General features: G+C 53.5%; 1 protein-coding gene across 2 annotated transcripts; it reads right to left on the bottom strand.

The window, feature by feature from the left end:
• Window positions 1-942: 942 nt before the first annotated feature.
• Window positions 943-26375, bottom strand: OGFOD3 (2-oxoglutarate and iron dependent oxygenase domain containing 3). 2 transcript variants are annotated; one of them, XM_023651705.2, is made up of 9 exons: window positions 26172-26375; window positions 24343-24560; window positions 20928-21003; window positions 19727-19769; window positions 17030-17094; window positions 16382-16438; window positions 11782-11935; window positions 6338-6461; window positions 943-1827 (listed from the first exon to the last, which is right to left on the bottom strand). In XM_023651705.2, the coding sequence occupies exons 1-9, from the start codon at window positions 26243-26245 to the stop codon at window positions 1691-1693; spliced, it is 948 nt and encodes a 315-aa protein (XP_023507473.1). In that variant the 5' UTR covers window positions 26246-26375; the 3' UTR covers window positions 943-1690. The 2 variants fall into 2 exon arrangements, with proteins under 2 accessions (XP_023507473.1, XP_023507472.2); XM_023651704.2 differs by lacking the exon at window positions 6338-6461 and having other exon boundaries at window positions 26172-26310.
• Between the last annotated feature and the right edge of the window lie 3 nt (window positions 26376-26378).

The raw sequence follows: 26378 nt of genomic DNA, 5'->3' as shown, positions 1-26378 counted from the left end.
AGGAGAGGGCCCACTGCACTGCCCCCCCTCACTGCCATGTCCCCCTCATGTCACAAGCCCTGCCAGCCCCCAGAGCCCCCACAGGTAAGGGTGGGCCAGGGACCCCGGGCAGGGGGCAGCAGGTGTAAACAAGTGGCCCACTTCTTCCTGGGGATGAAGCTTTGGTCCAAGGACCACCCTGGGGGTGTGGAGACCCTGGACAGTGCCCGCCTCCCCTATTCCCCTCCCTCTCCCCTCCTCTTCCCCGTGCACTGGAATTTTCAGGAGCGCGGGAGGAGGCAAGTGAAGGCCCCCAGGTCCCCGCAACCCAGGGACAGCCAGCAGGGGCAGGAGCTCAAGCCAGTAACCGGTCAGCTGTGTGACCGCAGCAGGCTTCTGAGCCCCCGCCTCTCATGTCCACCGGGCTGGGGGTGGTAGCCACGACCCCCATGATGCAGGGTGGAGAGGAGCCTGCACTGGGGAAGGCGCCTCCCAGAGCCCCAGCCCTCCCAGGGCCCCCACCGGCCTGCGCAGGAATGGGGGACCGACCGCACCCCAGCTCCACTGTCTGCTTGGCCTCTAAGGTACTAAGACGGAGGAAATATCAAGGTGGGGCCTTGAGATCTGCGGGGGACAGAGCTCAGGCATCGTCCTGGTCACCTGGCCGCAGACTCTCCTGGCCACTCCACGGGGCACAGCGTGCTGGCCGGCGGGGACATCTAGGCCCCCTCAGTGTGGAGGGGCTGGCAGGACAGTAAACAGGAGCCTGCAGGGCCCCTTCCGGGGAGGAATGGGGGTCCATACAAAGTGAGTTGAGGGCTGGCCACGGCCCTACACTTGGTCCTGAGACATCAAGATCAGGAAGCAGAACTCCGGTCTTTCCAGCGTCAATGGGTGGAGAAGCCCTGGGACGGGACTGGGTGTGCCCGGGGCCAGAAGGGGAAGTGAGCGTTGGTCCACTGGTGCTCTCTCCTCCTTGGCCTCAATTTATTTCTACTTTGTCTGTCTTACCACTTTGTGGATGCTCCCCAGATTATACATACAGTTTGGGGGACAAACTCTTGCTGCCCCCACCTGCCCCTCTAACCGCCTTCTCAGCTCCAAGCTCTGCCGGGGGGCACTTGCAGATGCCTGAGTCGGGTGTGACTGGCTTGGTTTCCAGAAGATGCTGTGTCAGACAGGACTCGCATCGCTGGTGTCTTTGGTCCTGGGCCCCAGTCTGCCTCCCAGAGCCACGCTCTCTCCAGAACCTTCTCCAGAGCTGTCATGATTGCAGATTCTGCCTCCCTGAGTGGAGGCTGCTGGCCCCACATGGCATCGTCCACATTCAAGCCGATGTTCAATGGGCCAGGTGGTCTCTGAATTCAGATGAGGCCAGGAGAATGACTCTTCAGTGTGTTCACAAACGGGACTTTCCACCTGGGGCACGGGGATCCCATCCTGAGGAAGGAGGGGTGTCGGCTCGCTGCCAGCTTCCAGGCCCCTGTCGCCAAGCGCACATCAAAGCAAGCACGCGGGTGCTCGGGGAGGAAAGCCAATTTCCTTAATTTACTCACGGACGAAAAATGATTGAAACCACAGAGGAAATGATTCGAAATTGAAACAGCAAATCAAAGTCCAGGATGATTTGTAAGGCACCTTGTTCAATGGAAATGGGCTGAAATGGGAGGGACTGGGGCGTATGCTCAGGGAGGGTGCCGTGGACCGCGGGCTACGTGAGCACTGGGTCTGCGATGCCGTGGTCGGGGTTGCAGGTGAAGGCGATGGTGACGGCGTAGCGGGTACCCCAGAGGACCTTCTCCACCCGGTGCAGGTTCTCAGACCCTGAGGTGAAGAAGGACACCCGACCTGGGAGAGAAGGAGAGACAAGTGAGCACAGAGGCGGCACACACGGCCATGGGCTTCAGAGGACCTGCCGTTCAGGCGGCCCCAACACAACAGTCGTAACAAATCAACACCACCAACCAGGAGAGCTGGAGCACTCACCCGCTCCAGGAAGGGCAGAGGCAGGAAGCGGGAGGAGGTCGGGGAGAAAGACCAGCAGCACCTAGAGCGCCAGCAGGCGAGCCCTCCACGTGGGATGAGGGCGCCCCCGCCCCGCCCCAGGGGCTCCGTGGTGGGGAGAGCCCAGATTGGGGACCAGGTCCTGTGCGCCTGCCAGGGTGCCCTGACAGCCTCGTCATCTCCCCGGGCCCGCCTCTCACAGCCTTTCAGGTCCGACATTAGGATTGTATTTCTAATCACATGTGAACGAAACGAAACCCGGAGAGTGAAGACAATGCTTTAACGGGGTCAGGAAGGACAAGTGAAGACGAGACCCGGAGAGTGAAGACAATGCTTTAACGGGGTCAGGAAGGACAAGTGAAGACGAGACCCGGAGAGTGAAGACAATGCTTTAACGGGGTCAGGAAGGACAAGTGAAGACGAGACCCGGAGAGTGAAGACAATGCTTTAACGGGGTCAGGAAGGACAAGTGAAGACGAAACCCGGAGAGTGAAGACAATGCTTTAACGGGGTCAGGAAGGACAAGTGAAGACGAGACCCGGAGAGTGAAGACAATGCTTTAACGGGGTCAGGAAGGACAAGTGAAGAGGAGATGCTGGAGGAGCAGAGACAGAAGACAACTCGGGAGGAGCTCCGAGAGTCCACGCTGCTTTCAGAGAACTCCGCGTCTCCGCCTCAGGATTTAACTGGCCTCACACAGGCCACTGTAGAAGTCTTTACGACAAGTGAGTTGACGTCACAAAGTCGTCAGGGATGAGGAGCCCAGGGTCCAGAGACTCCACGTTCCCGCCATGCGGCCTGGCTCCAAACCACCTTGTGTGGCCGTTTCACTTCCCCTCAAAAGTCACTGCCAGGAACTCCATTGCTTCCTCGCCTGTTTGTGACTTGACTCTAAACCTCTGGAAAGGAGTAAAGTCCGCCCCAGACGTGCGCTGCTTCCTGGTTGCCACAGAGAACCGCACCCCACCCAGAAACTGTGACACCACGGACACCTCTGGGTGTGGGCCGGGGACTCCCGGGACCTGACGTGGCAGCTGCGCCCTCCTCCAGGCCAGCTGGCTGCCCGGCAGGAAGGAGACGCTTCCCCAGAGAAATCTGGACTCACAGTGCCTTCCGAGGGTTATGTTTCTAAGACACTTTGTCCTCAGTTCCTTCCAGGTTTAGTCCAACCTGAGACATGGCACAAGCGGCCAGGCCCATCTGCACAGAGAGGCCAGAGGAGAGAAATCTCAGGGCAGAAGAAGATGACCTGAAGAAGTAATGACCAAAACTTTGCCCAACGTGATGAAAAACTTTGACTTTTCCATCCAATAAACTTAGCAAACCCCAAGTGGGATAAATACAAATAGATCCACATGGATGCGCGTCAGAGTCAAACTGATGAAACGAAAAGGTGAGTCTGGAGGCAGCAGAGAAAAGGCACCTGAGAAAAAGCTGTGATGCAGATCTCACCTCCGCAAGAGTGGAACCAAGCAAAGCAGGCCCATTTCTTTTTTTCTTTTTTGAGGAAGATTAGCCCTGAGCTAACATCTGCTGCCAATCCTCCTCTTTCTTTTATTCTTTTTTTGCTGAGGAAGACTGGCCCTGAGCGAACACCCATGCCCGTCTTCCTCTACTTTATATGTGGGACTCCTGGCATAGCATGGTGTGACAAGCGATGCCTGTGTCAGCATCCAGGATGCAAACTGGCGAACCCTGGGCCGCTGAAGCAGAACGTGAGAGCTTAATCACTGTGCCACCGGGCCAGCCCCAGCAGGCCCATTTATAAAGAGAAAGGAAAGTCCCATCACTCCAGAATTCATAGCCAGTGACAATATCCTTTACAAAAGGTACAACGAGGACATTTTCAGAGATATCATCGCCAGCACTGCAAGAAACGCTAAAGGCTGAAGAGAAATGATAGCTGGTGGAGACCTAGTCTACAGGAAGGAGGGAGAGCACCAGACAGAATAAGTAAGCGGGAAAATACAACACATTGTGGGTAATTTCCACAAGAGATAATAAACTATTTACAGAAAAATGACAGCTATTTAACATATCCTTATTTGTTGGTGAGCCGCGTGCATCGCCCTCCCTGGGCCAAAGGCCACACTCCCGGTGATGTGCAGTGACGGACGTGCCTTACTGAACCCCGGGGCTGGGATTGGACAGGCTGATGTCACAAAATGACATCACTGACTCACCTTTTGTCTACTTGGTATGCAAATTCTCTGACCCAAGCAAACCTGTACAGAAAAGGCCAGCACAGGCTCTACAATTTTCCCTACGGCCCTTTCTTATTTTTAATGAACCAGCAATTAAGCTCTCCACCTAAGTCTGACAGCTCAAAAGCCCACAGTAATTAAAATAGTGATAGGTACTACAGCAATGCCCTGGAGGAGCCCAGTGGCACAGAAATGATCAGCCGATGGGAGGAAATCGCCCCAAGCAGGGACAGCAGGCCAGCTCTGGGAACCCGCCCCCACAGGTGAAAGCAAAGACAGGCTTGTAGTTTTACTGAGGCCGTTGACTGTCTAATGGTACAGTAGCCCCCAGCTCCACAACCAGGAAACATTTCAGTGTTCAGAAAAAGGTGCTTTGTGGCTTCTTATTTTCTTTAGGAAACAACTATTAGCTTATCATCCACTTCCTTAAAGTGTCGGCACCAGTGGAAGAGTAAGGAGCACGTGGTGCTGGGACTCAGCACCAGGGCCGGGGAGGAGTGCCGAGCAGGAGACGCCGAGGGAGCAGAACCCCTGACCAGCAGACGGCATCTGGACTCAACAGAAGCCCCTGAAACCAACTCCACCATTTCCGTGAATGTAGCCCATTTTTATGAAGTTAGAGAAACACAAATGGATTTCAATATCTTTATAAAATACAATACACACTTGTGCTTGGATTTCTGAAAATTTCTGAAGTTAGTGTCAGGAGCGTCCAAAGTCGGTCACGTGTCGACATCTTAGCAGGTGAAGTCAGAAACGAAGGTGAAGCTCAGCTGCAGGCAGCGCTGAGACCGAGTCCTGACCATCAAACAACCGCTGGACACGCACCAGCCCTGAGGACTCAGACCGTCCCTTCTGCCCGAGCTCCCAGGGAGGTGGCCCGACGGCTCAGGTCAGCCCCAGATGGGGTGCCCAGGTCTCACTCACCCCCAGTCTCCTCCAATCCCATTTTCCAGAGCAGCAGCGATGCCAGGCCCCATCACCATCCCCACTCGGCCTCCGTGGAGGGGTCCTTTACACCGCCGGGGGGACCAGCACTGCTTCCTCAGACCCCATCCCACACCATGGACTCCAGCCCTCGCACCCTGCACACAGTGCTCTGCCCCCCAGGCTCTTGATCTGCTAGCCACAGGGTGGGGCCCAAGGTCTTCTCCAACCCGCCTACCCCAACACTCACAGCTGCAGGGTCAAGGCCCCTCCAGCTGCTGACCTGCGCCAGGCTGCACCCCTCCTGCACTCACCCCACTGATGGAGGGGAGGACCCCTGGACTGTTTAATTTCCTTTCTATGCCTTTCCATTTCCAAGCTACTTTCACGTCTGACTGAGGGCTACTCGAGGAGCAGTCTGGACCCACTGTGAAGGAGTGCCCCACGGCCCATGAGAACATTCTGAACCAAGGCAAGTGACAGCCTCGCTGTCTGACTTGGCCGCCACTAGGCGGGAGCAGATGCCAGCTCCATGGCCAGTAAGCAGGTGAGGGTGATGCCATGGGGACAGGTGAGACACGGCAGCAGGTGAAGCAGCAGTGTAGTCTGAGGTGCTCAGGTGGGAGCCAAGTGGCTGGGCTCTGTCTGTGAGTCCCAGCTGCGGCTGGTCCGAGGCCTGGGCTACCCCTCAGGAAGCCCCCCGGGAGACCCCTTGTCTCCCCATCCCTCCCCCAGGACCTGGACTTACCTTCCCCAAAAGTTCAAGAAGGGAGGGAACAATTCATTGACTCAACACGTGCTTAGTGGGCAGTGCAGAGTGTCCGCACTGTCCTGGGGGCAGCAGAGGCTCTGGGACTACGAGGTCCAGGGAGGCAGGCCCTGCTGCTCAGTGTGGCTATGGGCATTATTAGGTTGGGAGCATCACCTCATCTGAAGCTGCTGAGTCCCTCTGGGAAGGGACAGGGCAGGGACGCACTGCAGGGGACGGTGGTGGGACCACCTGCACACAGGGCGTGGGCCAGGCTCTGGGACACGCTCTGCTGTGACGCAGTGAGTGAGCACAGTCAAGCCCGCCTCCCCTTCTGAGGAATGGGCCTCCTGGGTGTCGCGGGTGGATCCAGGCAGCCGCTGGCCGCCTGACACACAGCAGGCGCTCCATAAATGCAGCATCGCTCCCTTGAACCCCGCCCCACAGCCCCAGGGCCACCACCTGCGTGTCCTACCGGCTCTGGGCTCCACTGTCTTGTTGGCCCCCTCCTCCATGAACATAAACCGCCCCCCGCCGAAGTCATCCAGGTAGTCGGAGAGGTACAGCAGCGAGGTGTAGTCAAAGGAGCCATAGGTCACCTGCGGGCAAGGAGCAGGGGAGCGCGTCACCCTTCAGAGTAAACGACATGTGTGGGCCTCGTAAATCAGCCACTCGGGGCCTTCACAACATCAGAAAAACCTCTGTCGAGCCCACATCATGCTTTCTGCCGGGGCTCCCACACAGCTCAAAGGCCGAGCAGCCATGTTCCCACACAGGTGGCAAGCGCAGGGCGTGCGCAGAAGAGTCCGCTGGGGTGATTCTCTGGACAGTGGCTGAGCCACCTGCTCACCAGCAGGCCCGCCTCCCATGTCAGTGCACGGAACAAGCCGCAATGACAAGTGCGTCCGCTGTCTTCAGATGTGGGGCGACCTCAAGCTTTTTAAAAATTGTGGTAAAACACACATACCATACAATTTACCATCTGAACTGTTTTCAAGTAATTTTTTTTAAAGATTGGCACCTGAGCTAACAACTGTTGCCAATCTTTTTCTTCTTCTTCTCCCCAAAGCCCCCAGTACATAGTTGATTATTCTAGTTATGAGTGCCTCTGGTTGTGGCATGTGGGACGCCGCCTCAGCATGGCCTGACAAGCAGTGCCATGTCCACGCCCAGGATCCGAACCAGCGAAACCCTGGGCTGCTGAAGTGGAGAGCATGAACTTAACCACTCGACCACGGGGCTGGCCCGTCTTAACCGTTTTTGAGTGTGCAGCTCAGCAGCCTTAGGTCCATTCACACTGTCTTGCAGCTGCCCCAACCTTTCATCTCCAGGACTCTTCATCTGCCCAAACTGAATCTCGGTCCCCATGAAACAACAACTCCCATCCTCTCCCCGAGTCCCTGGTCCCCCATCCTACTTTCTGTCTCTGAGTGTGACTCCCCCAGGGACCTCACACCCTGGAGTCCTACAGTATCTGTCCTTTGTGTCTCTGAGTGTGACTCCCCCAGGGACCTCACACCCTGGAGTCCTACAGTATCTGTCCTTTGTGTCTCTGAGTGTGACTCCCCCAGGGACCTCACACCCCGGAGTCCTACAGTATCTGTCCTTTGTGTCTGGCGCTCTCTGTGAGGACGTTCTTTTGGAAAACCATGTGGGCAGTGCAGAGCAGCAGGCGAGCGATGGGGTCTGGGTTCTGGGCTCACGTTAGCATGGACCCTCTGGCCATCGACCCCCTGGGCCCAGTGAGGAGCGTAAACGGGAGGCGGCTGTGGTCTCTTTCCTACGGACCCTTGAGGTCATTTCACAGCTTCATCTGCAGGCCTCAGGACTTACTGCAGGTCAGGGCACCACAGCAAGGTGTTTTCAATGCAAGATTCTTAAGGTTTGGTTTAAAATCTCATTTAGATTTCTGAAGTGGACTTGACAGTCTATACCAGTCCTCGACTCCTGCTTCTAAGCTATTGGATTTAGAAATATCGACTCTTAAATGATTTTATTGACACCTGTAGGCATCATGGGAATAGGAGACAGAAGCCCCAGACCAATCTCACGTGACACCTTTGATCAAGGCTCAGAAAGTGCAAAGCTCTTCACCCCCCCGGCAATCATCTATACCCTCTGTCACCATCACAATGGTCATCTCCTGACAGGAGCGGGGCTGACCAGGAGGGAGGGGAGCAAGCCTGCCAAGGTGACCGAGACCCACGTGGCCTCGGTCCATGCCCATCACCTTCTCGTAAATGGTACCGTGTGACGCCCCACGTCACCTGTGGGGCTGGACTCTTTCTACAAGACCTGGGCTCAGCCCCATGTCCCCCACCAAGACCCCATCTTGGGCCCCCTCATCCAGCATCAGTTCACCAAACACCAAAGTGACGTGAATCTGCGAACCACTCGGGGCAGTGCTTCTCAAACAGCTTCAGCAGTGACCTCACATCCATCGAAACCATACGTGAGCCGCAAAAAACATAAAAGGGGGGTCCCAGAGCCTCTCTCCTACCCACCGCCCCCCCCTCAGATACTTCAAAGGAATTCGACAAAGACCAGTGCCCTGGGGGAGCGGGCAGTCGGGAGGCAAGTGAATGCAGGTGGTCAGGTCAACGAACACAGGTGGGGTGACCAGGACAGCAAAGGCCCTCAGGGTTCTGCCTGGCATCTGTTCCCAAGGTGGCGGCTGGAGAGCTTTGCAGATGAGGAGCGGATGCCACTCCTGGGGTTCTGTCACGTCTGAGGACATCTTCTTGCACGTCCACCCTATGGCTGGACAGGCTGCCCTGGGTCCTGCAGGCCACCCCGTGGCCTCCCGGCTCTGAGCATCACTCTGGGGATATCTGAGGCTGCCTGATTGCCACTGTTGACTCGTTTTCCTGCCTGAAGAGATATTCCTTACCTTTGAAGTTTGATGGCTACGTTCAGTGTTGTTTCTCCTGAACCGAATCCTCCTGGTGCACAGAGGGCCGCTCTTCCTTTGTTGCAGGAGCTTCTCCAGAGCTCCATCCACATGCGGCGCTCCCTTCTCCGCACACTGGGCATACCTATCTGTGCTCCACACACCTCTCTGCCCTCAGTCTGTAATACCTTGTTTTTTCCTCTGCAGTGTCTACAATTACCTTCCACCAAAGGTCTCACCCTGGTCCCCTAATGAAATAATGGATCCAGGTGATGGTTCTCAATGGATCAATGGCTGCTCAGGCCATGAGGTGAGAGCAGATGGGGACCTTGATCATGGATGGATCGGGCTGACATCTGAACCTGATGATTAATCCCTAAGCCCCCAGGACAGGGGAACAGAGGCTGTGTGCCCCCAGGTGATGCTGGAAGTCCCACACCCCCAACCTGAATCTGGCCAAGCCCCCTGAACCGCACTGGCCCACACGGGAGCCACTGGCCACATACGGCTACGTCAGTTTAAGTTAACTCAAATTAACTATATTTTGGGTTCCTCAGTTTCACTAACCACATTCAACTCCTCACCGGCCACATGTGGCCCCTCCTCCATCAAGCTCAGTCGGTCAAGATTAAACAAACACGGGAAGGTCTGACCAGATTTCAGAGCAGAAGCCTCAGCTGCAAGTTGCCGTCCACACCTGCTCTTATTGCTACTCCAAACAGATCTGCTGATTTCTCACCTCGCCTCCTTTTGTTCAAGCCTCAGAGACAGAAGGGATCGACCTGGTCCCCGAGCACGCGCAGCTGGGGCGACCGCCGACAGCCCTCAGATGCTTCCCACAGCACATCTCCCTGGGCGCCACACGGGGGCGCTGGCGAGCCAAAGCAGGAAGTGGTTGCAGTACAGGGGAGAGGCTTCAGTGGGGACTGATGGAGATCATCGATTAGAGGGGGAGAGGCTTCAATCAGGACTGATCGAGATCATCGATTAGAGGGGGAGAGGCTTCAATCGGGACTGATCGAGATCATCAATTACAGGGGGAGAAGCTGCAGTCGAGACTCATCGAGATCATCAATCAGACGGGGAGAGGCTTCAGTCAGGACTGATCAAGATCATCGATTAGAGGGGGAGAGGCTTCAATCGGGACTGATCGAGATCATCGATTAGAGGGGGAGAGGCTTCAATCGGGACTGATCGAGATCATCGATTAGAGGGGGAGAGGCTTCAATCGGGACTGATTGAGATCATCGATTAGAGGGGGAGAGGCTTCAATCAGGACTGATCGAGATCATCGATTAGAGGGGGAGAGGCTTCGATCGGGACTGATCGAGATCATCAATTACAGGGGGAGAAGCTGCAGTCGAGACTCATCGAGATCATCAATCAGACGGGGAGAGGCTTCAGTCAGGACTGATCAAGATCATCGATTAGAGGGGGAGAGGCTTCAGTCGGGACTGATCGAGATCATCGATTAGAGGGGGAGAGGCTTCAATCGGGACTGATCGAGATCATCAATTACAGGGGGAGAAGCTGCAGTCGAGACTCATCGAGATCATCAATCAGACGGGGAGAGGCTTCAGTCAGGACTGATCAAGATCATCGATTAGAGGGGGAGAGGCTTCAATCGGGACTGATCGAGATCATCAATCAGACGGGGAGAGGCTTCAGTGGGGACTGATCAAGATCATCAATCAGACGGGGAGAGGCTTCAGTCGGAACTGATCAAGATCATCAATCAGACGGGGAGAAGCTGCAGTCGAGACTCATCAAGATCATTGATTAGACGGGGAGAGGCTTCAGTCGGGACTGATCAAGATCATCAATTAGACGGGGAGAGGCTTCAGTCGGGACTCATCAAGATCATCAATCAGACGGGGAGAAGCTGCAGTCGAGACTCATCAAGATCATCAATTAGACGGGGAGAGGCTTCAGTCGAGACTCATCAAGATCATCAATCAGACGGGGCGAGGCTTCAGTCGGGACTGATCAAGATCATCAATTAGACGGGGAGAGGCTTCAGTCGGGACTGATCAAGATCATCAATTACAGGGGGAGAGGCTGCAGTCAAGACTTATCAAGATCATCAATTAGACGGGGCGAGGCTGCAGTCGGGACTGATCAAGATCATCAATTAGACGGGGAGAGGCTGCAGTCGGGACTCATCAAGACCATCGATTAGACAGGGAGCAGCTTCAGTCGGGACTGATCAAGATCATCAATTAGACGGGGAGAGGCTGCAGTCGGGACTCATCAAGACCATCGATTAGACAGGGAGCAGCTTCAGTCGAGACTCATCAAGATCATCAATCAGACGGGGAGAGGCTGCAGTCGAGACTCATCAAGATCATCAATCAGACGGGGAGAGGCTGCAGTCGGGACTGATCAAGATCATCAATTAGACGGGGAGAGGCTGCAGTCGAGACTCATCAAGATCATTGATTAGAGGGGGAGAGGCTTCAGTCGGGACTAATCAACATCATCGATTAGACAGAGAGCAGCTTCAGTCGGGACTGATCAAGATCACTGATTAGGTGTGACTGTGACTAAAGAAGAACAAAAGATGAAAGAGGGAAATGCAGACAGTCCCGTTGGTCAAGAGATCTTTCCGTGAAAAGTGGGGAGAAGGAGGGCCTCCCAGAGGATGTAGGCCCACGGGGAGACCACCTGGCGGCTGTGTGGACGACAGAAAGGGGGGTCCAGTGACACCTGGTGAAGCTCACAGCTTGGGTGGAGACAGTCTGTGCATTTGTGAACAAGCAACAAAGGATGGGAACTGACCCCACACTTCTTCGGAACGTGCATTTCACTATCTTTTCTTGTCACCATCACAAGAAACACATTTTATTTCCTCAACTGTGTCAACTAGATTTAGTGTGCACCCCAATCATCAAAGAGAAAGACGTTTAAAATCCTAAAAACAGAAATGCCGAAGAACAGATGCTTGGAAACCCAGACACAGCCGAGCTCGGGCAGCCAGGTGTGCTCCCCCTTCTACTCCTGCTGGGGCCGTGCTGGAGAGTGGGGCTCACCTTGTCCACGTGAGCATGCCAGTACTCGTCGTGAGCCGTCCGCGCTTCCGTGCTATTGATGCGGGAGAAGAACGTGGGCTTTGTCAGGTATAGTGAGGATGCGCTGATGCCAAAAGCCTGGGCGATTGCGAGCTGGACCTTCTGCCGCACATCCCTGCAGAGAGGACACACGCGTCACCTGCAGCAGCATTGCCTCAGAGGAGAGAAGTCTCCACGGATCCCACAGAGCCCACACAGCACTTTGCTACAAAAAGACACGACTGGAGGAAGGTGGAACGACGAACAGACGCGCACACAGCATCCCGCGCATGTGTGATGGGATATCAAGTGCATGACCAAGAACCTGAGGACCAGTTCTTCGTAGGAATGACCACAGCACCAGGCAGCCCGGGGCAGTGTCTGTGGGGACAGACAGGAGCAGCAATACAGGGTACGTGGCACTCCGCACACGGCCCATGCATTCCCAAGCAGCACAGAGAGGCCTGGAAGAGGACCCTGGCCCTGGACTGAGGGCTACACTGTGCATGGTCACAGCCCGACACAGCAGACGGGTGGTGCCCCATGGAGACGCTGGCCCCTCCCTGGCACGTCAGGGGGGCTGAACTCCAAGCCACACATATGCAGCTGTGTGGCAAGGTGCTCTAGGGTACAATTTACCACATCAGCATCCACGGTGGGGGCACCAGCCCCTCCCTGGACTGCAGCTACCAGCAGAGCCAGGCTCCATGGAGCTACAGGGAGGCAACTCTTTCTGGGAGGCCAGAAAGCAGGGGAGCTGCTGGACAGGTTAGCCCATATCTATCAGGTGCACACATATAACTACATACCTACCTACATATGTACAGATACACCCATATCTACCTACTATGTACATACATATGGATACACACATACGCCTAAACACACACACACTGACCAACCTACAAATGTACATGCTTACACACATATGTACACAAATATCTACCTACATAAGTCTACCTATGTGTGCACATGCCTACAACACACGTGCACACATACCTGTCTACGTGTGTACATACCTACACACCTGCACCTACATGCGCACATGCCCACACGTGCCTGTACGCATGTATGCATATACTTACCTACATGCATACATATGTACACACACTTACATGCATACTTGGACACACACATATGTGCACACACACCTACCTACAGATGTACATACCCACACATGCACACACACCGACCTGCATGTGTACACACATGTACACACATTCCCACTTGCATGTGTTCATGCCTATACACATATGTACACAGTACCTGGTTATATGTGCGGGTACGTGTACATACATGTATACACATGCCTACCTACACATGTACGTACTTACACTCATATGTACACACATAGCTACCTACATGCATACTTGTCTACACACATGTACACACATACCTACCTACATACACAATACAAACCAATATACATCTCATACACATGCACAACACATGCCTGCATGCAAAACTACACCCATGTACATACCTGCCTATGTACACACAACACAGCTACATACACACACACCCCTCTACTTAGAAAGATGTCTGCACACATAAATGTACCTACATATCTGCTCACCTACGGAACATAATAAACTAGGTCCTAAAACCATGTGCCCAGTGGTACAGCCTGAGCACAACAGTACGTGAATCAGTCTAACATTTCCAAACAACTGGCTGATCCTTCGACATGCATGTCACTGGCTAAAGGGTGCCCCCATCCAGGCAAGGGCTCTAGCCGGGGAGGCATCAAACTCTTCTAGGGACCCCCCTCGAAGTCATCTCAGTAAGTGGAAGCTTTATCTTACTGTCAATGATAATGCTCATGGACCTTCTGCTGAACCAACAATTACATTCAAAGTGTTTCCACCCCTTCAGTAGGGTATGAGGTATTACGTTTTCAGTACCTCTTATCAACTAGGTCATAAACATTTTTTATGGGAACATCATTTATTTAGTTGGCTTAATTTTCTTAACCTTTGTTCACCTTCAGGCCTCGAAGCTTTGCAAACAGCATTCAGCCAAGTTTTGGAGTTGAACAAACTGAAAGAATTTAAAAGCTCATGATAGTCTTCCCTTTTTTCATCAAACAACAAACTCTTTTTTTGTATGATGCATTGATAATTAATAGACTCCTTTTGGAATTGATGCTTAGTTTTGCTCCAAATGGCAGACCACCTTTCTACGTGATTTTCTGCTTTCTTTGCTAGCTTCTTCCCTTTACTTCCACAGGGTCAGTGACCCTCACAACTTGTCAAATCCACACCAACTTCACATTTCCATCTGGGAAGTCAAAGAGAGAGCTCTGCTTTTGCTGGATACGCCTGCCTCCCATTTCTCGGTTTCCGTTACAATGACGGCTCCTGTGGGTCCAGTGCGCCAGGGTGCCCACAAGGACAGTCAGCCAGTTTTCACAATTTTGGCTTCTGCCCATCACACTGCACGTTCTCCCCAGTGTTCAGGTGACAAATAGCAACCAAGAAAAAACTGGAAGCAATTTGGTGGTTTCACCTTCTGCGCTATCCAGAAAAAGCCAGAAACAGTAACTTAGAGTCGAATAAAACTATCAGGAAAAGGTCCCGAGTGTTGGCGGTACACTGACCAACCCTACAACAATCCGAGGCGGTTTTCAGGGAATATTTCACACTGAAACGTTGGCCTTGAACATTAGCCTTAAAGCTGATCTCAGACGCAGTTCCTTCCAGCTCCACAAGATTGACAAAGTGGTGTATTTTGCATTTTGTGTGAATTATCAGAATCCTTTCACGGGAGACAGGCACAGCTCCTCTGATGACTGAGATGTCACTGACTTAAGAGTTTCCCCCAAAACTTTGTTCTCTTGTTTCAACAAATACATTTTCTGACAATCTAGACCATAAATGAGATCACACTGACATCCCGTGTTGGGAATAGTCTTGTCTCAAAATGTCCCATGTCTCAAAATGCTCAGTTTTAACTATAGAATACATGATGTTAAAAAAAGATCCTAGTGGTCCTCTCTAAACACAGCCATCTACTTTACAAACACTCTTTGATAATATATTTTTGGAAGTTTTAATTATTTTATTTAACTGTTTATTTTAATTGGTTGATTATTAGTTATTATTTTAATAATCATGTTTTATCATGTGAAACAATAATTATATTTTACTGGTGACGTTCCTTTCATTTTCCCTCTTTGATTATTACAGATCTTTATTGAATCTGAAACTTTATCAGAACATGACGGGCGTCCTGATGGAGTCCGCGTTTAGCGCTTCCACCCTTTACTTGTCCTTTGAGCGCTGTCTGCATCCAGCATTCACACAGCTGGCAACAGTACTCAGGCTTCTTGTTGCAACAGTCAACTTAGTTTTTGCTCCAGAAATACAAACTCTGTTTTGCTCATGCTGCCTTGTGCCACAGGCGTCCCGGGATCTGTGCGAGACCCCCGACAGCCCAGGTTGTGGTTGAGACCGACATCCCTTCCTCTCCGTAGGTTCAGGGGATTCATGTTTATGATACTCAAACAGGACATAAAATCCTCTGTTTTCCCTTGGTTTTGAGTGTTCATTTTTACATTCATAAAGCCTTGAATTCATAAATATCGAAATAGTGCTGCACACTTTCTACTGAACAACCACCACAGTGAAAAAAAATCAACCAGTGAGGCCAGCAGCACTAGTCACAGGGTGATCACAGACCGGGCCCCTAAGCCACCCAGCGCCTGGCTCCAGGGGCCCCGAGGGCGGGTCAGATGTCACTGCCTCACGACACCCAGCACCCAAGGCTGAAACCACTGAGCCACATCAGAGTGTGGCATCAACTGACAGCACCAATTATTGCTGTTGCTACTTGTGCGTAAAGAGCTCATCAAACCTTCTCTCTGGACCAGCAGCTGCTTCACTTTCCAGCTGTTTCCCTGGAAACGTGATAAAGGGGATGCAGCAGCTGTGTTTCCAGGCCACATGGCTAAGGTAAGAATGACCCCTGGTGGTTAGGGATGGAGGACGGGTGCTGTGGTTATAAAAAGGCACCGGGGGTCCTTGTGGTGACTGAAACATTCAGGACCCTGAATGTGAGGTCCTTGCACGACTCACACAAGTGATAAAATTGCACAGAACTAAACACACAAATAACAGGATCTGGCAGACGGGTGGGTTGTCTTGGTGTTGATTTCTTGGCGTGACGCTGTACTCTGGTTCTACAAGTGTTGGGGCGGCTCTTAGGGCCGTTGCAAGAGCTGCCGGCCCATTCGAGGCTGGGTTTGCCCCCACTGGAGTGGTCTCACCCCCAACATGTGAGCTGTCACGAGGGGCCAAGAACAGGCCCAGGAGGACATGAGGCGACATGACCTCCGCTCAAGCTGCTTCCTGGCCTGTAACCTTCCTCGAGGTCATGTGAGCGGAATCATCTCACCGGATCCACAGCCACCGAGGCAGGTGCTGCCCTTTGCACCACTTACTAACCAATTAACATCCACGGCTGTTCCAGTAACTCCTACTAGATGTTGGCCTGGCTTGCAGAGAATGCAGAGGGAGCCCTGTGTCCCCGCGCTCACAGCACCCCCCACCACGTCTGACCTCACCATTTCTCTCCTCCTCACCGGTATAACTGGAAGTCCTCTTCTGAGAAGATATTTTGTACTTTATCCCCAAAGTACCTGTGAAAAAATAGAGTGTTAACAAATGTAACATTTTATTCATTTTTCCTTTAAATTCAGTCTCTCCTCCAGCTAACCAGCACTCCCTGAGTATCAATGTGTCCTCATCTGGAAGCTGCGCTGTTTCTACAATAAGGATGTGATCAGAGGGAGGGAGGGAGGGTGGGAGCCCACCTGGCAGAGGGAGGTGGCGCTTCTCCAGGCTGGGAGGATCAGACTCTGCAGGCTCCGTGGCCACCCGCACCTTTAGGAGCCAGGCCTGCCTCTCGCTTCTCCCATCTCTTCCTCTGACCCCATTTCTCAGCCCTGGGCAGGTCTCAGTTTCCCAGGAAGCCCTCAGTGCAGCACCAGACCGTTCCCTAATGCGTGGTGAACAAGGATCCTGCCCCTCAGACAGGCCCCCAGAGAAAGCCACACCTCTGGTCCTCGCCTGGCTCGTGTCCCTGACAGCTAATGTCACAGTTTACCCAGGACTTGAAGCCACTCAGGCCCAATACACACAAACCTCACTCAGGCGTCCCCAGCTAAGAAATGCACGGAGACGTGAGGTCAGGCCGCACAGTCAGGGTCGCGGCCCCTCCGGGCTCTCACCTGTACAGGTTCACAAAGTGCCTCCCGACAGACAGGGCCCCCGAGTGCAAGTCCAGGATGGACGCCTGGAAGAGACATTTGTAGGGCAAAGGGTGAGGGCTGTGGCCGCGGTGAGCGGGCTTTAGGGCCCTGAAGTCAAGCACGAGTCACCAAGATCCATCCCACATACAGCCCAGGTCAGGGAGACAATGCACACTGCCGGGTTTCAAGAAAAGTTGGACCCAGGGTGTGTGTAGGACGACCTCTTTCTCTGCTCCCTAAAGAGCAAAGACCAAACCCTTTAGTCTAACGTCCTGAAAACGGGCCAAAGACAGCCCCTGCAGATACATCTGCAAACTCTCGCAGCTGAAGCGCATCCCTCCCTCCCCTCCCCTCTTCCTGCAGCCTTGCTGAAGTATAACCAACACACTATGATCTGCCGTGATTAAAGTGTTCAGTCTGGTAACTTCTGATGTCAGTGTACACCCGCGAAACACCATCGCCAGCAAGATGATACACATCCTTCACCCCAAGTTTCCCACCACCACTTCGTAGTCCTCCTCCTCTCTCCACTCACCCCTCTCATCCCCAGGCAACCACGGATGTGCTTTCTGCCCTACAAGATTGATGTACATTTTCTAGAGCTCTAGGTAAATGGAACCATGGGGGCCTGTACTCTTTTTTGGCCTGGCTCCTTTTCGCTCAGCATAACCACTTTGTGATTCACTCACGTGGCTGCAGGCATCGAGTGTCCGTTCTATCTTATTGCCAAGGAGCAATCATTTCGTTTGAATGTGCCACAACCTGTTGGTCCAGCTACCTGTGACGGACATGCAGGCTATTCTCAGTCTCAGGCTCTTACAAGTAAGGCTGCTGTGGACAAGTCTGTGTGGACAGACGCTTCATTCTCTCGGTGAACGTCTAGGGGTGGACTTGCTGGGTCATAACTTTTCAATAAACTGCCAAGTGTCTTCCACCCCCGAGCCCCCGCCTCTGTGGGTCCTTCCCCATGTCCTAGGAACTGCTGTCTTTCCTCGCTGATGCAGAGACCAGCCCAGCGGTTTGCTTGAACATAATTTGGGATAAAAAATGTTAACTGAGGGGCTGGACCAGTGGTGCAGTAGTTAAGTTCATACGTTCCGCTTTGGCGGCCCAGGGTTCGCCGGTTCAGATCCCAGGTGCGGACCTACACGCCACTTATCAAGCCATGCTGTGGCGGCATCCCACATATAAAGTAGAGGAAGATGGGTATGGATGTTAGCTCAGGGCCAGTCTTCTTCAGCAAAAAGGGGAGGATTGGCAGCAGATGTTAGCTCAGGCCTAATCTTCCTCAAAAAAAAAAAAGTTAACTGAATTTACAGGCATCAAACCTGGTTAATCCACCACAAGACAACTTCCTGAGTGAATGCTGAGCAAAGAGAAGACAAGTCCAGGCACAAACAGGTTTTTAATAGATATTCCCCCTGAAATGAACCAAACTGAAATAAAAGGAGGAGCTTAATTTTCAGAACTTAAAAGAGTTTGCAGAATAAAATTATGTGGATAATCATAGAAACACTTAAAAATTCTAGCAGAGTCTGTGAATTAATCTCCCTAGGGGTTTTGAAACACACGTGTAGACTGACTCGAGTCTGTGTTGTGACTGTAATTCAGCCATCACCAAACCTACATAGAGAGAGGCATCTTCCCACAGTTCCACACGCTGGGTCCATGTTCAGGGAGCCACACGAGAATTGGAGCTCACGTCAGGTGCCCTCGGGGCCAGGGCACCCAGAGGCTGCGCAGGAAGCAGGTGAGACGCAGGGCTGCACTGGCCCTGTCTCAGTTCCCTGCAGCTGCCGTAACTAATGGCCACAAACAGCAGGCTTCAAACAACAGGAATCTATCCTTTCACAGTCTGGAGGCCAGACATCCAAGATCCAGGGGTCGGCAGGGCCACACTCCCTCCAAAGGCTCCAGGGGAGGCTGCTTCCTTCCCTCTTCCGGCTTCTGGTGGCCCCAGATGTCCCTTGGTTCGTGGTCACATCCCTCCGTCTTCTGCCTCCATCTTGTGGCTTCTCCTCTCCGTATTTTCTCCTCTTCTGTCTCAAATCTCCCTCTGCCCTCCTCTTATAAGGACCCTCGTCCCTGGGTTTAGGGTCCACCCTGACAGCCCAAGATCATCTCATCTCAAGATCCTTAGCTTAATGACATTTGCAGACCTTTTTCCCAAGGAAGGGCCCACACACAGTTTCTGGTGGATGCATCTTTCAGGGGCCACCACTGGGTCCCGGCAGCCTCACACCTGGCGCCAGGGCCAGCACTGGGTCAGTGGGGCCCCCACCGGGGAGGGTGAGGAGCTCCACCAAGCAGGTGTGTCTCATTTCCCTGCAGCCCACTGCCACTGGCCCTCCTCTTTCCAAGGCTGGTCATCCTCCTCATTCGGCTCCTAACTCGCCCTCCTCAGCTCCTGGCCTTTGACCTCCTCCGCCTGCCCCCACCCAGCCCAGTTGTCTAAAATGCGAACATGATCTGAAGCAGGCCAGCTGGGAACCCAGGAAGAGAGGGAACACCCTCCCTGCCACTGAACGTGGCTGCTGTGGTCGATGCTGGGGAGGATACAGGGCCTGTCCATGGTGGGGCTGGGGGCACCCTGCACATCAGCTGCCCTCTCCTTCCCCTTTCGGGAGAGCAAAGTCAAAGGGAAAAGAAAACTGAAGCAGATGGCACGTGACTCACCCCTCCATCGGATCCTCCCAGTGACAGCCCCTTCTCCGCTATGCTGTGGGGAAGATCATTTTAGGACAGAATTTAGTCAGTAGAATTACCTATGCTATATCTAGGCAAATTTCAATTAGCACGATTCACGCAATGTTAACAGATTACTTAATGTTTATGATATAAACACAGGTCTCAACTTTCAAAGCTAAGTGAGTAAATGCCAATATTTCATCACCGTCTTGTTAACAACATGACACAGTTTAGGAACAACTGGGCTTAATTTCCATCTTTAGCATCAAGACCTGCGGCTGGATCGAATGGCTGAACTACTCCCAGTGGGTCCATTTGGGCTGACGGGCCCCTCTCCTGCTCATCACAGCCAGGGGACGGGGCGCTTGTCCTTGGTAATCACCAGCTTATGAGGTAGAGGCCGTGGTGGCCTGTGCCAGACCTGGCAGGACCATTGAGTCACTGAAGACGCAAGAGCTTCTAGCACCATTAACAGATGCTTTGAGGCAGCCCAGGAAACTGACTGGGGGATGGACCAATCCCTAACGCCAGTGGCCAACCCCCCCCAGGGAGACTCTACAGTGTTATCTAGAGAGAGGAGGCCTGTCTCCCCACTGGGACCCTAGGCTCGACTCACAGGCAGAGGTGGACAGCAGCTCGAGGGCAGATGTGGCTCCACTTGGCGTATATTCCTAAACACAGTTTGTGTCTGAACAACTTGTCAGAAAGGCAAAGCTTTAAGGTCATGTTTTTGAAATCTCAATGAGGAAAAATCCAGTGCCCACTGCTTCCAAGCAGGACTCGCTGCTCTGTCATGAGTCACACTGGTTGGCTGAAGGGCTGACCCTAACCAGTTTGGAGAGGAGAAGGGGATATTACCTAGGGACTCCCTGCTGCTGCCAGTGTCCATAGGGCTCCCCCAATAGCTGAGGGGGTGGCATCTCACCAACCTCCTGTAGGGGTCACAATGGCTTCCCCTGGAGAAAGCCTGGGCTTCTGGAAGGTTCCATCAGCAACTATATCACTGGGGGCAACAGCCTTTCCTTCTAGAAATTGGAAAAGCCCACCTTTGCCCTTGGAAGCACACAGAGAAATTCTTACGGAATTCTAAATGAACTCCTTACATCTTTTTAGTAGCGATTCTCTGCTTTCTGCCCCACAGCCACCCTTTCCCACTTGCTTGAGACAGAAGCTCAGAGATGCGTCTCACCTGCGAATCCGCCGGGCTTCATCCCTGGTGATGACGGCGTCGGTGACACCCCGACCACACTTCCTAGGGGAGCAGCCTGGAAAGAGACGAGCCAGGATGAGACACTGACCCCACGCCGAATCCTGACAACAACGCATTTGTTGAGGACTTACCTGTGGGCGGCCCTCCCCAGGGACAGTAGAATTTTGTGGTTTGAGGCCTCGCCTTCCACAGGATTAAGGGCATCAGATTTGGCAAATAAAATCTAGGACACCTGGTTAGATGTGAATTTCAGATAAGCAACAGTGACTTTTCAGTATACATGCGTCCCATGAAGGGACATGTCAACATCTCACTGGGTGTGCCTCATGCTGGTGGCCTGCACCAGGCAGGTCTCTCAGGAAGTTCCTGGCACTCTATTCACCCCTGGGAAGACAGCTTGAGAGCCACCCCCGAGTGGCACCCATGGCACCATAGAACCATCACTGACCGCAGGTCCCGCATTCCTAAGCTCCTGTCAGAAAGCCCCTCCTGGAGGACCAAAGCTGCGCTCAGTTCTAGTCACTGTCCCTCCCCAGGTACCCCGGCAAATGCTGCTGCCAAAGGCACTCGTCAGGGTCTCCACCCCACACTCCCTCTAGCTCTCTGCACCCGGGACCTGCAGCTGCTCACAGAAAGGGTGGAGAAGCTCGGATGGTGATGGGGCCAGCATCGGGGTGCCCGGGGCCAGGGTCAGGTGGCTGTGGCTAGGGTCAGGTGGACAGGGCCAGGGTCGAGGTGGCTGGTGCAGGACGAGGCAGAGCATCAGAGATGGACGAGCTCAACAAGCTCCTCGTGCTTCGGCACAAAGGGCAGGCCGGCTCCCTCACACCAGGTACGTCAGCTGCCTCACAGGAGGTGCACCATGAGACACGTCTTGGCTGACGAGATGGAGCCTTGAGACACTCACAGGACATGCTGGGCTGGCTAACCTTTAGCTTTTCATCCTTTTTCCCTCTTCCTGCCTGGAACAAGAGCCCTGTACCTGGAGGTGGAGCAAGCGTCCTGGGACCACATGAGCCATGTGCTGAGAGGCTCAGGCCCGGGGGGCTCAGAGGGCTCCAGGCTGGCCTACAGTGCCTTCCTCTGGGCCTGGTCTTGTGGGAAAAATAAAGTTCTACTTGGGGGTCATCAGGGGAGGGCTGCCTCAGTTCCATGGGGCCAAACACAGTCCTATTGATATAGGCATTTTTATTAATAAACAAAAAGCCAGACATATGCTTTCTATCAGGGTTACTCCCTGAACATAATGACATAGATGGGTCGAAAGTAAAGGCAAATATGATAACCAAAGGAGGCTTGGGGAGCAATATGTCCATCCAACAAATGTGCTTTAAGACAAGAGTCACTAGACGGAAAGGAGGGCACCCAGTGACAACAGGGACAATGCACCAGGAAGGCAAGTGTGACACAGCCCCAAACAACATCATCTCAGACACAAGGCAGCCCAGGGAAAGACCAGCCAGGAGGAGCTGCCAGACCCACGACCATAGCAGAGCTTCTAACTTGCCTCTCCTGGTCACTGACGGACGAAGGGGACAGAGATCCATGAGGGCATGGAGAGTTTGTGCACACGAGCTGGGATTAGGGGAAATATATGGAACTCTGCATGTGATTGTTAGAAAACACGTTTTTCCAGGTACACATGGAACATAAACAAAAACATACTAGGTCAAAAGGAAAGTCTGAACCAATATCAAAGGATCTATATCATACAGATTACATTATCCAGCTAAAACGCATTCAGGTTAGAAATCAATTTTAAGAAAGAGAGCGCCAAAACCCCACGGATTTTGAAATATCAAAATCCAGCAGCTACACAATGTGTTCAGTGTGAATAAGCATAAGAGCATAATCTGGGTGAAAAAGTTGACAATGTCAGTGCACACATGTGGGTGTAAATGCACGCAGTAACACACACCGACTAGACACACGCCCAGGGTGGGCTGAGCCTCTCAGCCTCACCAGGAGCCTGCTGCCCTAACTAGAAGCCCCTCCAGCATGACGGTCCCTTCCTTGCATCTCCCGCCTAGGTGAGGAGAGGGGGCAGGCAAGGGGGGCGTCCAGAGGCTTGAAAATACACTCCAGCTATTTTTTTGCATTGTGGTAAACATACATAATGCAAAATTTACTGTTTAACCATTTTTAAGTGTACAGCTCAGGGGCATTAACTACATTCACAGTGTTGTGTAAACATCACCACCACTCGTCTCCAGAGCTTCATCTTCCCAAACTGAAACCCGGTATCCATTAAACACTAACTCCCATTCCCCCCTCCCCCTCATTCCAACTGTTTTTATGTTGATAAAAATGTTGTTTTAATGTTATTAAATAGGTAGGAAGAAAATCTTCAGTCCTAACCACTGAAAAATATTTTCTTGAAAGCTGGGACATTAGAGGGAAAAAGTCAACAAAGACAGAGAGAGCATCCACACAACAGAACATGTTCCTTTTCCTGACCACTGACAGGGGAAAGGACACCCCTATTCCTTCATCCCTGCCAAGTGAACTACACTCCACCCCTGACCGTTAAACTCGCTGGTGCGCATCACACCGGCGCCCCTTGGTGGAAGGACTTGGCAATCTTTTCTTGGTTCAAGTCCAAAGCATTGCTCTGAATAAAAAAAATAAACTGAATTCTGTCTTTGAAACCCAGTCACTCAGGCTAGGTTTTTTAAACTGAGAGAGCATCCAGGCAGCAGGGAATGTGTACGAAAATACAGCAGCCAGAGGAGGGCAGAGGGCAGCAGGGTCTCCTGTGGCTTCAGCCTGAGCCAGCGGAATCAAGGAGGGGTGCACACTCTCCAGGGTGCTGAACCCCACTCATCCTGACACTGGCTCCGCCTCTGGCCTCCTCTGGGCACAACCCCCAAGGCCCTAACCCAGCCGCTGACCACTCCTTCCTCCTGCCCACATCAGGTGGGTGCCAAGATGGGACACAAGCCTTGTGGGGAGGGTGTCTGGTAGTAATGGTCCTTGCTGCAACATTTTCTGCAGTGACAACACTCTAGCACACTCTCTACAACTACTGCCTTTTCTGGTTTCATCTTTCTCATCCCGACCTTTCCAACTATATTACATCCCTCCAGGCAAACCATTTCTTCCATCAGACAGTGCCCACAATGTGGGACACGTCAGTGTAATGCCAGCCACACCTGGACAGTGACCTGTGGGCCTGGCCGTGTGCAGGACCTAAAACACCTGCACTTCCCAGCCCAGGTGTGGGCTAACCAATCTGGAGGGGGGGAAAGGTTGTTTGCTCCCTCCCCTGCCACATACACCCCACTTTCAACCTGACTCCCACTAATTCATTGTAGCAAAAGAGGGATGCATTTTGAATGCGAGGCATTTCATGCTAACGCACTGCCCTTTTCAGGATCACCACTGCACCTCGTACCTTCAAACCTTCGGTGACTGTCATAGTCCTCGGAGCAGGGCACCTCAATGAACCTGCCCAGTAGGACCTCGCTGCGGTGAGCCAGGACCTCAGTGACGCCATCATCGCCCCCTAGACTGCCCCAGAGTAAGAGCGCAGTGAGGGCAGCACAGGCCCCCAGGGCGGCGGCTCTCAGCCACTTCCTCTGCGTCTCCCTTGGTGCCCGGACATTCTTCATACTGAGAAGAGAAAACACAACCCGGTCACCCAAACACACCTGCGTATGCTGAAAAGTCTGACCACCACGACCAGAGACCACACCCACGCTTAGTTACAGCTAGCCTTAAACTGTTCCTACACTAACTGTTGTAGAGCCACTCCACGAGCACTCACCAGCCTGGGAGGACATCCAGGGCAACATGGCCCCCGCCCATCTGACCAGGCAGGGCTCACTGTGCCCCTCGGGGAACAAGATGAGCTGCCATAGCACAATCAGGAGGACCTTCAACTAGAATATACAACTACGTACTAGGGAGCTTTGGGGAGAAGGAAAAAAAAAAAAGAATTGGCAACAGATGTTAGTTCAGGCACCAATCTTAAAAAAAAAAAAGAGGAGCTGCCAGTCGGTGTCCTTCATGGCATAGTCAGACTATTTGGGGTGGATATATGATCATTTTAAATAGGGACCACAGATGCCCTGGGGGGGGGGGGGTCTGCCCAGCTCAGAAAGATCCCCATACCTAGAACTGCTGTCCAGCCTCCAGCCCACCTGGCCTCCTCTGATTAGACCGGGGTGGACACCTGACTCCAGTGGGCTCGTCATTTCTCTTCCCTAAGAATTCTCAATCAGGGAGACTGCCAGCCCATGTCAGCAGCAGATGGCTGGAACCCTAACCTGCAAGTGCAGAGCTGTGGGCAACGCATTCTCCTTGAGACAGCCTGGCTGCTGAGACAGAAAGGGATGCAGAGCGGGGTGCAGAGAAACAAGAGATGAAGAAACAGTCTCCTGGGCCAGATCCAGATGCAACACTCCCCTCGGGTCTCCTCAAAATAAGCACCCCTTTTCAGGGCAAGCTGGCTCAAGCTGCACCCCGAAAATCTTGCAAAAACAGACAGGAGCTGCTTTCTAGCGCTGGGGCAAGGTCCGTGGCCAATGGGGCAAGCACCACCACCCGGTGATTTGTCCTGGAGTGATTCAAATACACCGGGCTCTGAAAGCTTTAGGCAAAATCCCCTCAAAGGCTATGTGATGACATGGTCACTTATTCATTCATGGGGCCATCAACCGTGAGCTCTCTTGTGCACAGAGCTAAGGAAAAGACACAGGGAGGAGATGATGGGGGCTCGAAGCCCCGTCCCCATGCAGGAGGCCGGCGTGGAGCCTTCTGTACGCATGGAGGAGGGGCTCGGGGAGGGTTTCCCCACCCGGAGTTCCGGGCCACCTGCTCCGAGCTGAGCTGAGCAGTACGTGCTCCCTACTCCTGGCACAGCCACGCGGACCAAGGACGCCGGCGTGGCGGGATTCTGTAGGCCACGCCCTCCCGGTGACCACAACCTTCTACGCAACCCAGTCGCCCAAGCACTGGTCCCGCCTGTCTTGGCTAGGCCACGCCCACGGGACAGCCGCGTCACCCAGACCACCCCCACCTCCACAAACCCCGCCCCCACCCCCGGTAGGCCCCGCCCACCACGGTCAGGCCCCGCCCACACCACGGCCCCCGCCCCACACGAAGGCCCCGCCCCCACGAAGGCCCCGCCCACCAAGCCCCGCCCGGCCCGCAGCAGCCCCGCCGGCCAAGGCCAGGCCCCGCCCACACTGCAGCCCCTGCCCTCCCCACGCCGCCCGGTACCTGTTCGGGCGCCGGCGCTCGGCCGCCCCGCTGCCTTCGGGCGCCTTGGGCGCGCCCCTCCGCTGAGGGGCCATCGGTCAGGCCGCCGCGCAGCCAGAGCGAACGCGGGAGACGCCCCGGGCCCAGGACGAACGCGGCGAGACGAAGCGCGAGGCCGGCCCGGCCGGGAACAGAGCGACGCGCTCGGCCGTCGACCCCGAGGCTGGC

The sequence above is a fragment of the Equus caballus genome, chromosome 11, assembly GCF_041296265.1.
Source record: "Equus caballus isolate H_3958 breed thoroughbred chromosome 11, TB-T2T, whole genome shotgun sequence".
Classification (NCBI taxonomy): domain Eukaryota; kingdom Metazoa; phylum Chordata; class Mammalia; order Perissodactyla; family Equidae; genus Equus; species Equus caballus.
This window is presented reverse-complemented; position numbering and strand designations above follow the sequence as displayed.

Bases quoted from the DNA above. Each gene is read 5' to 3' on its own strand.
- OGFOD3 (XM_023651704.2), bottom strand. From the start codon at position 26,245: ATGGCCCCTCAGCGGAGGGGCGCGCCCAAGGCGCCCGAAGGCAGCGGG. The intron at 21,004-24,342 runs GTACGAGGTGCA...GTCTCTTTCCAG, and splicing joins CAGTCACCGAAGGTTTGAAG to GCTGCTCCCCTAGGAAGTGT. The intron at 17,095-19,726 runs GTGAGTCACGTG...TGTCTCTTCCAG, and splicing joins TGGGAGGATCCGATGGAGGG to GCGTCCATCCTGGACTTGCA.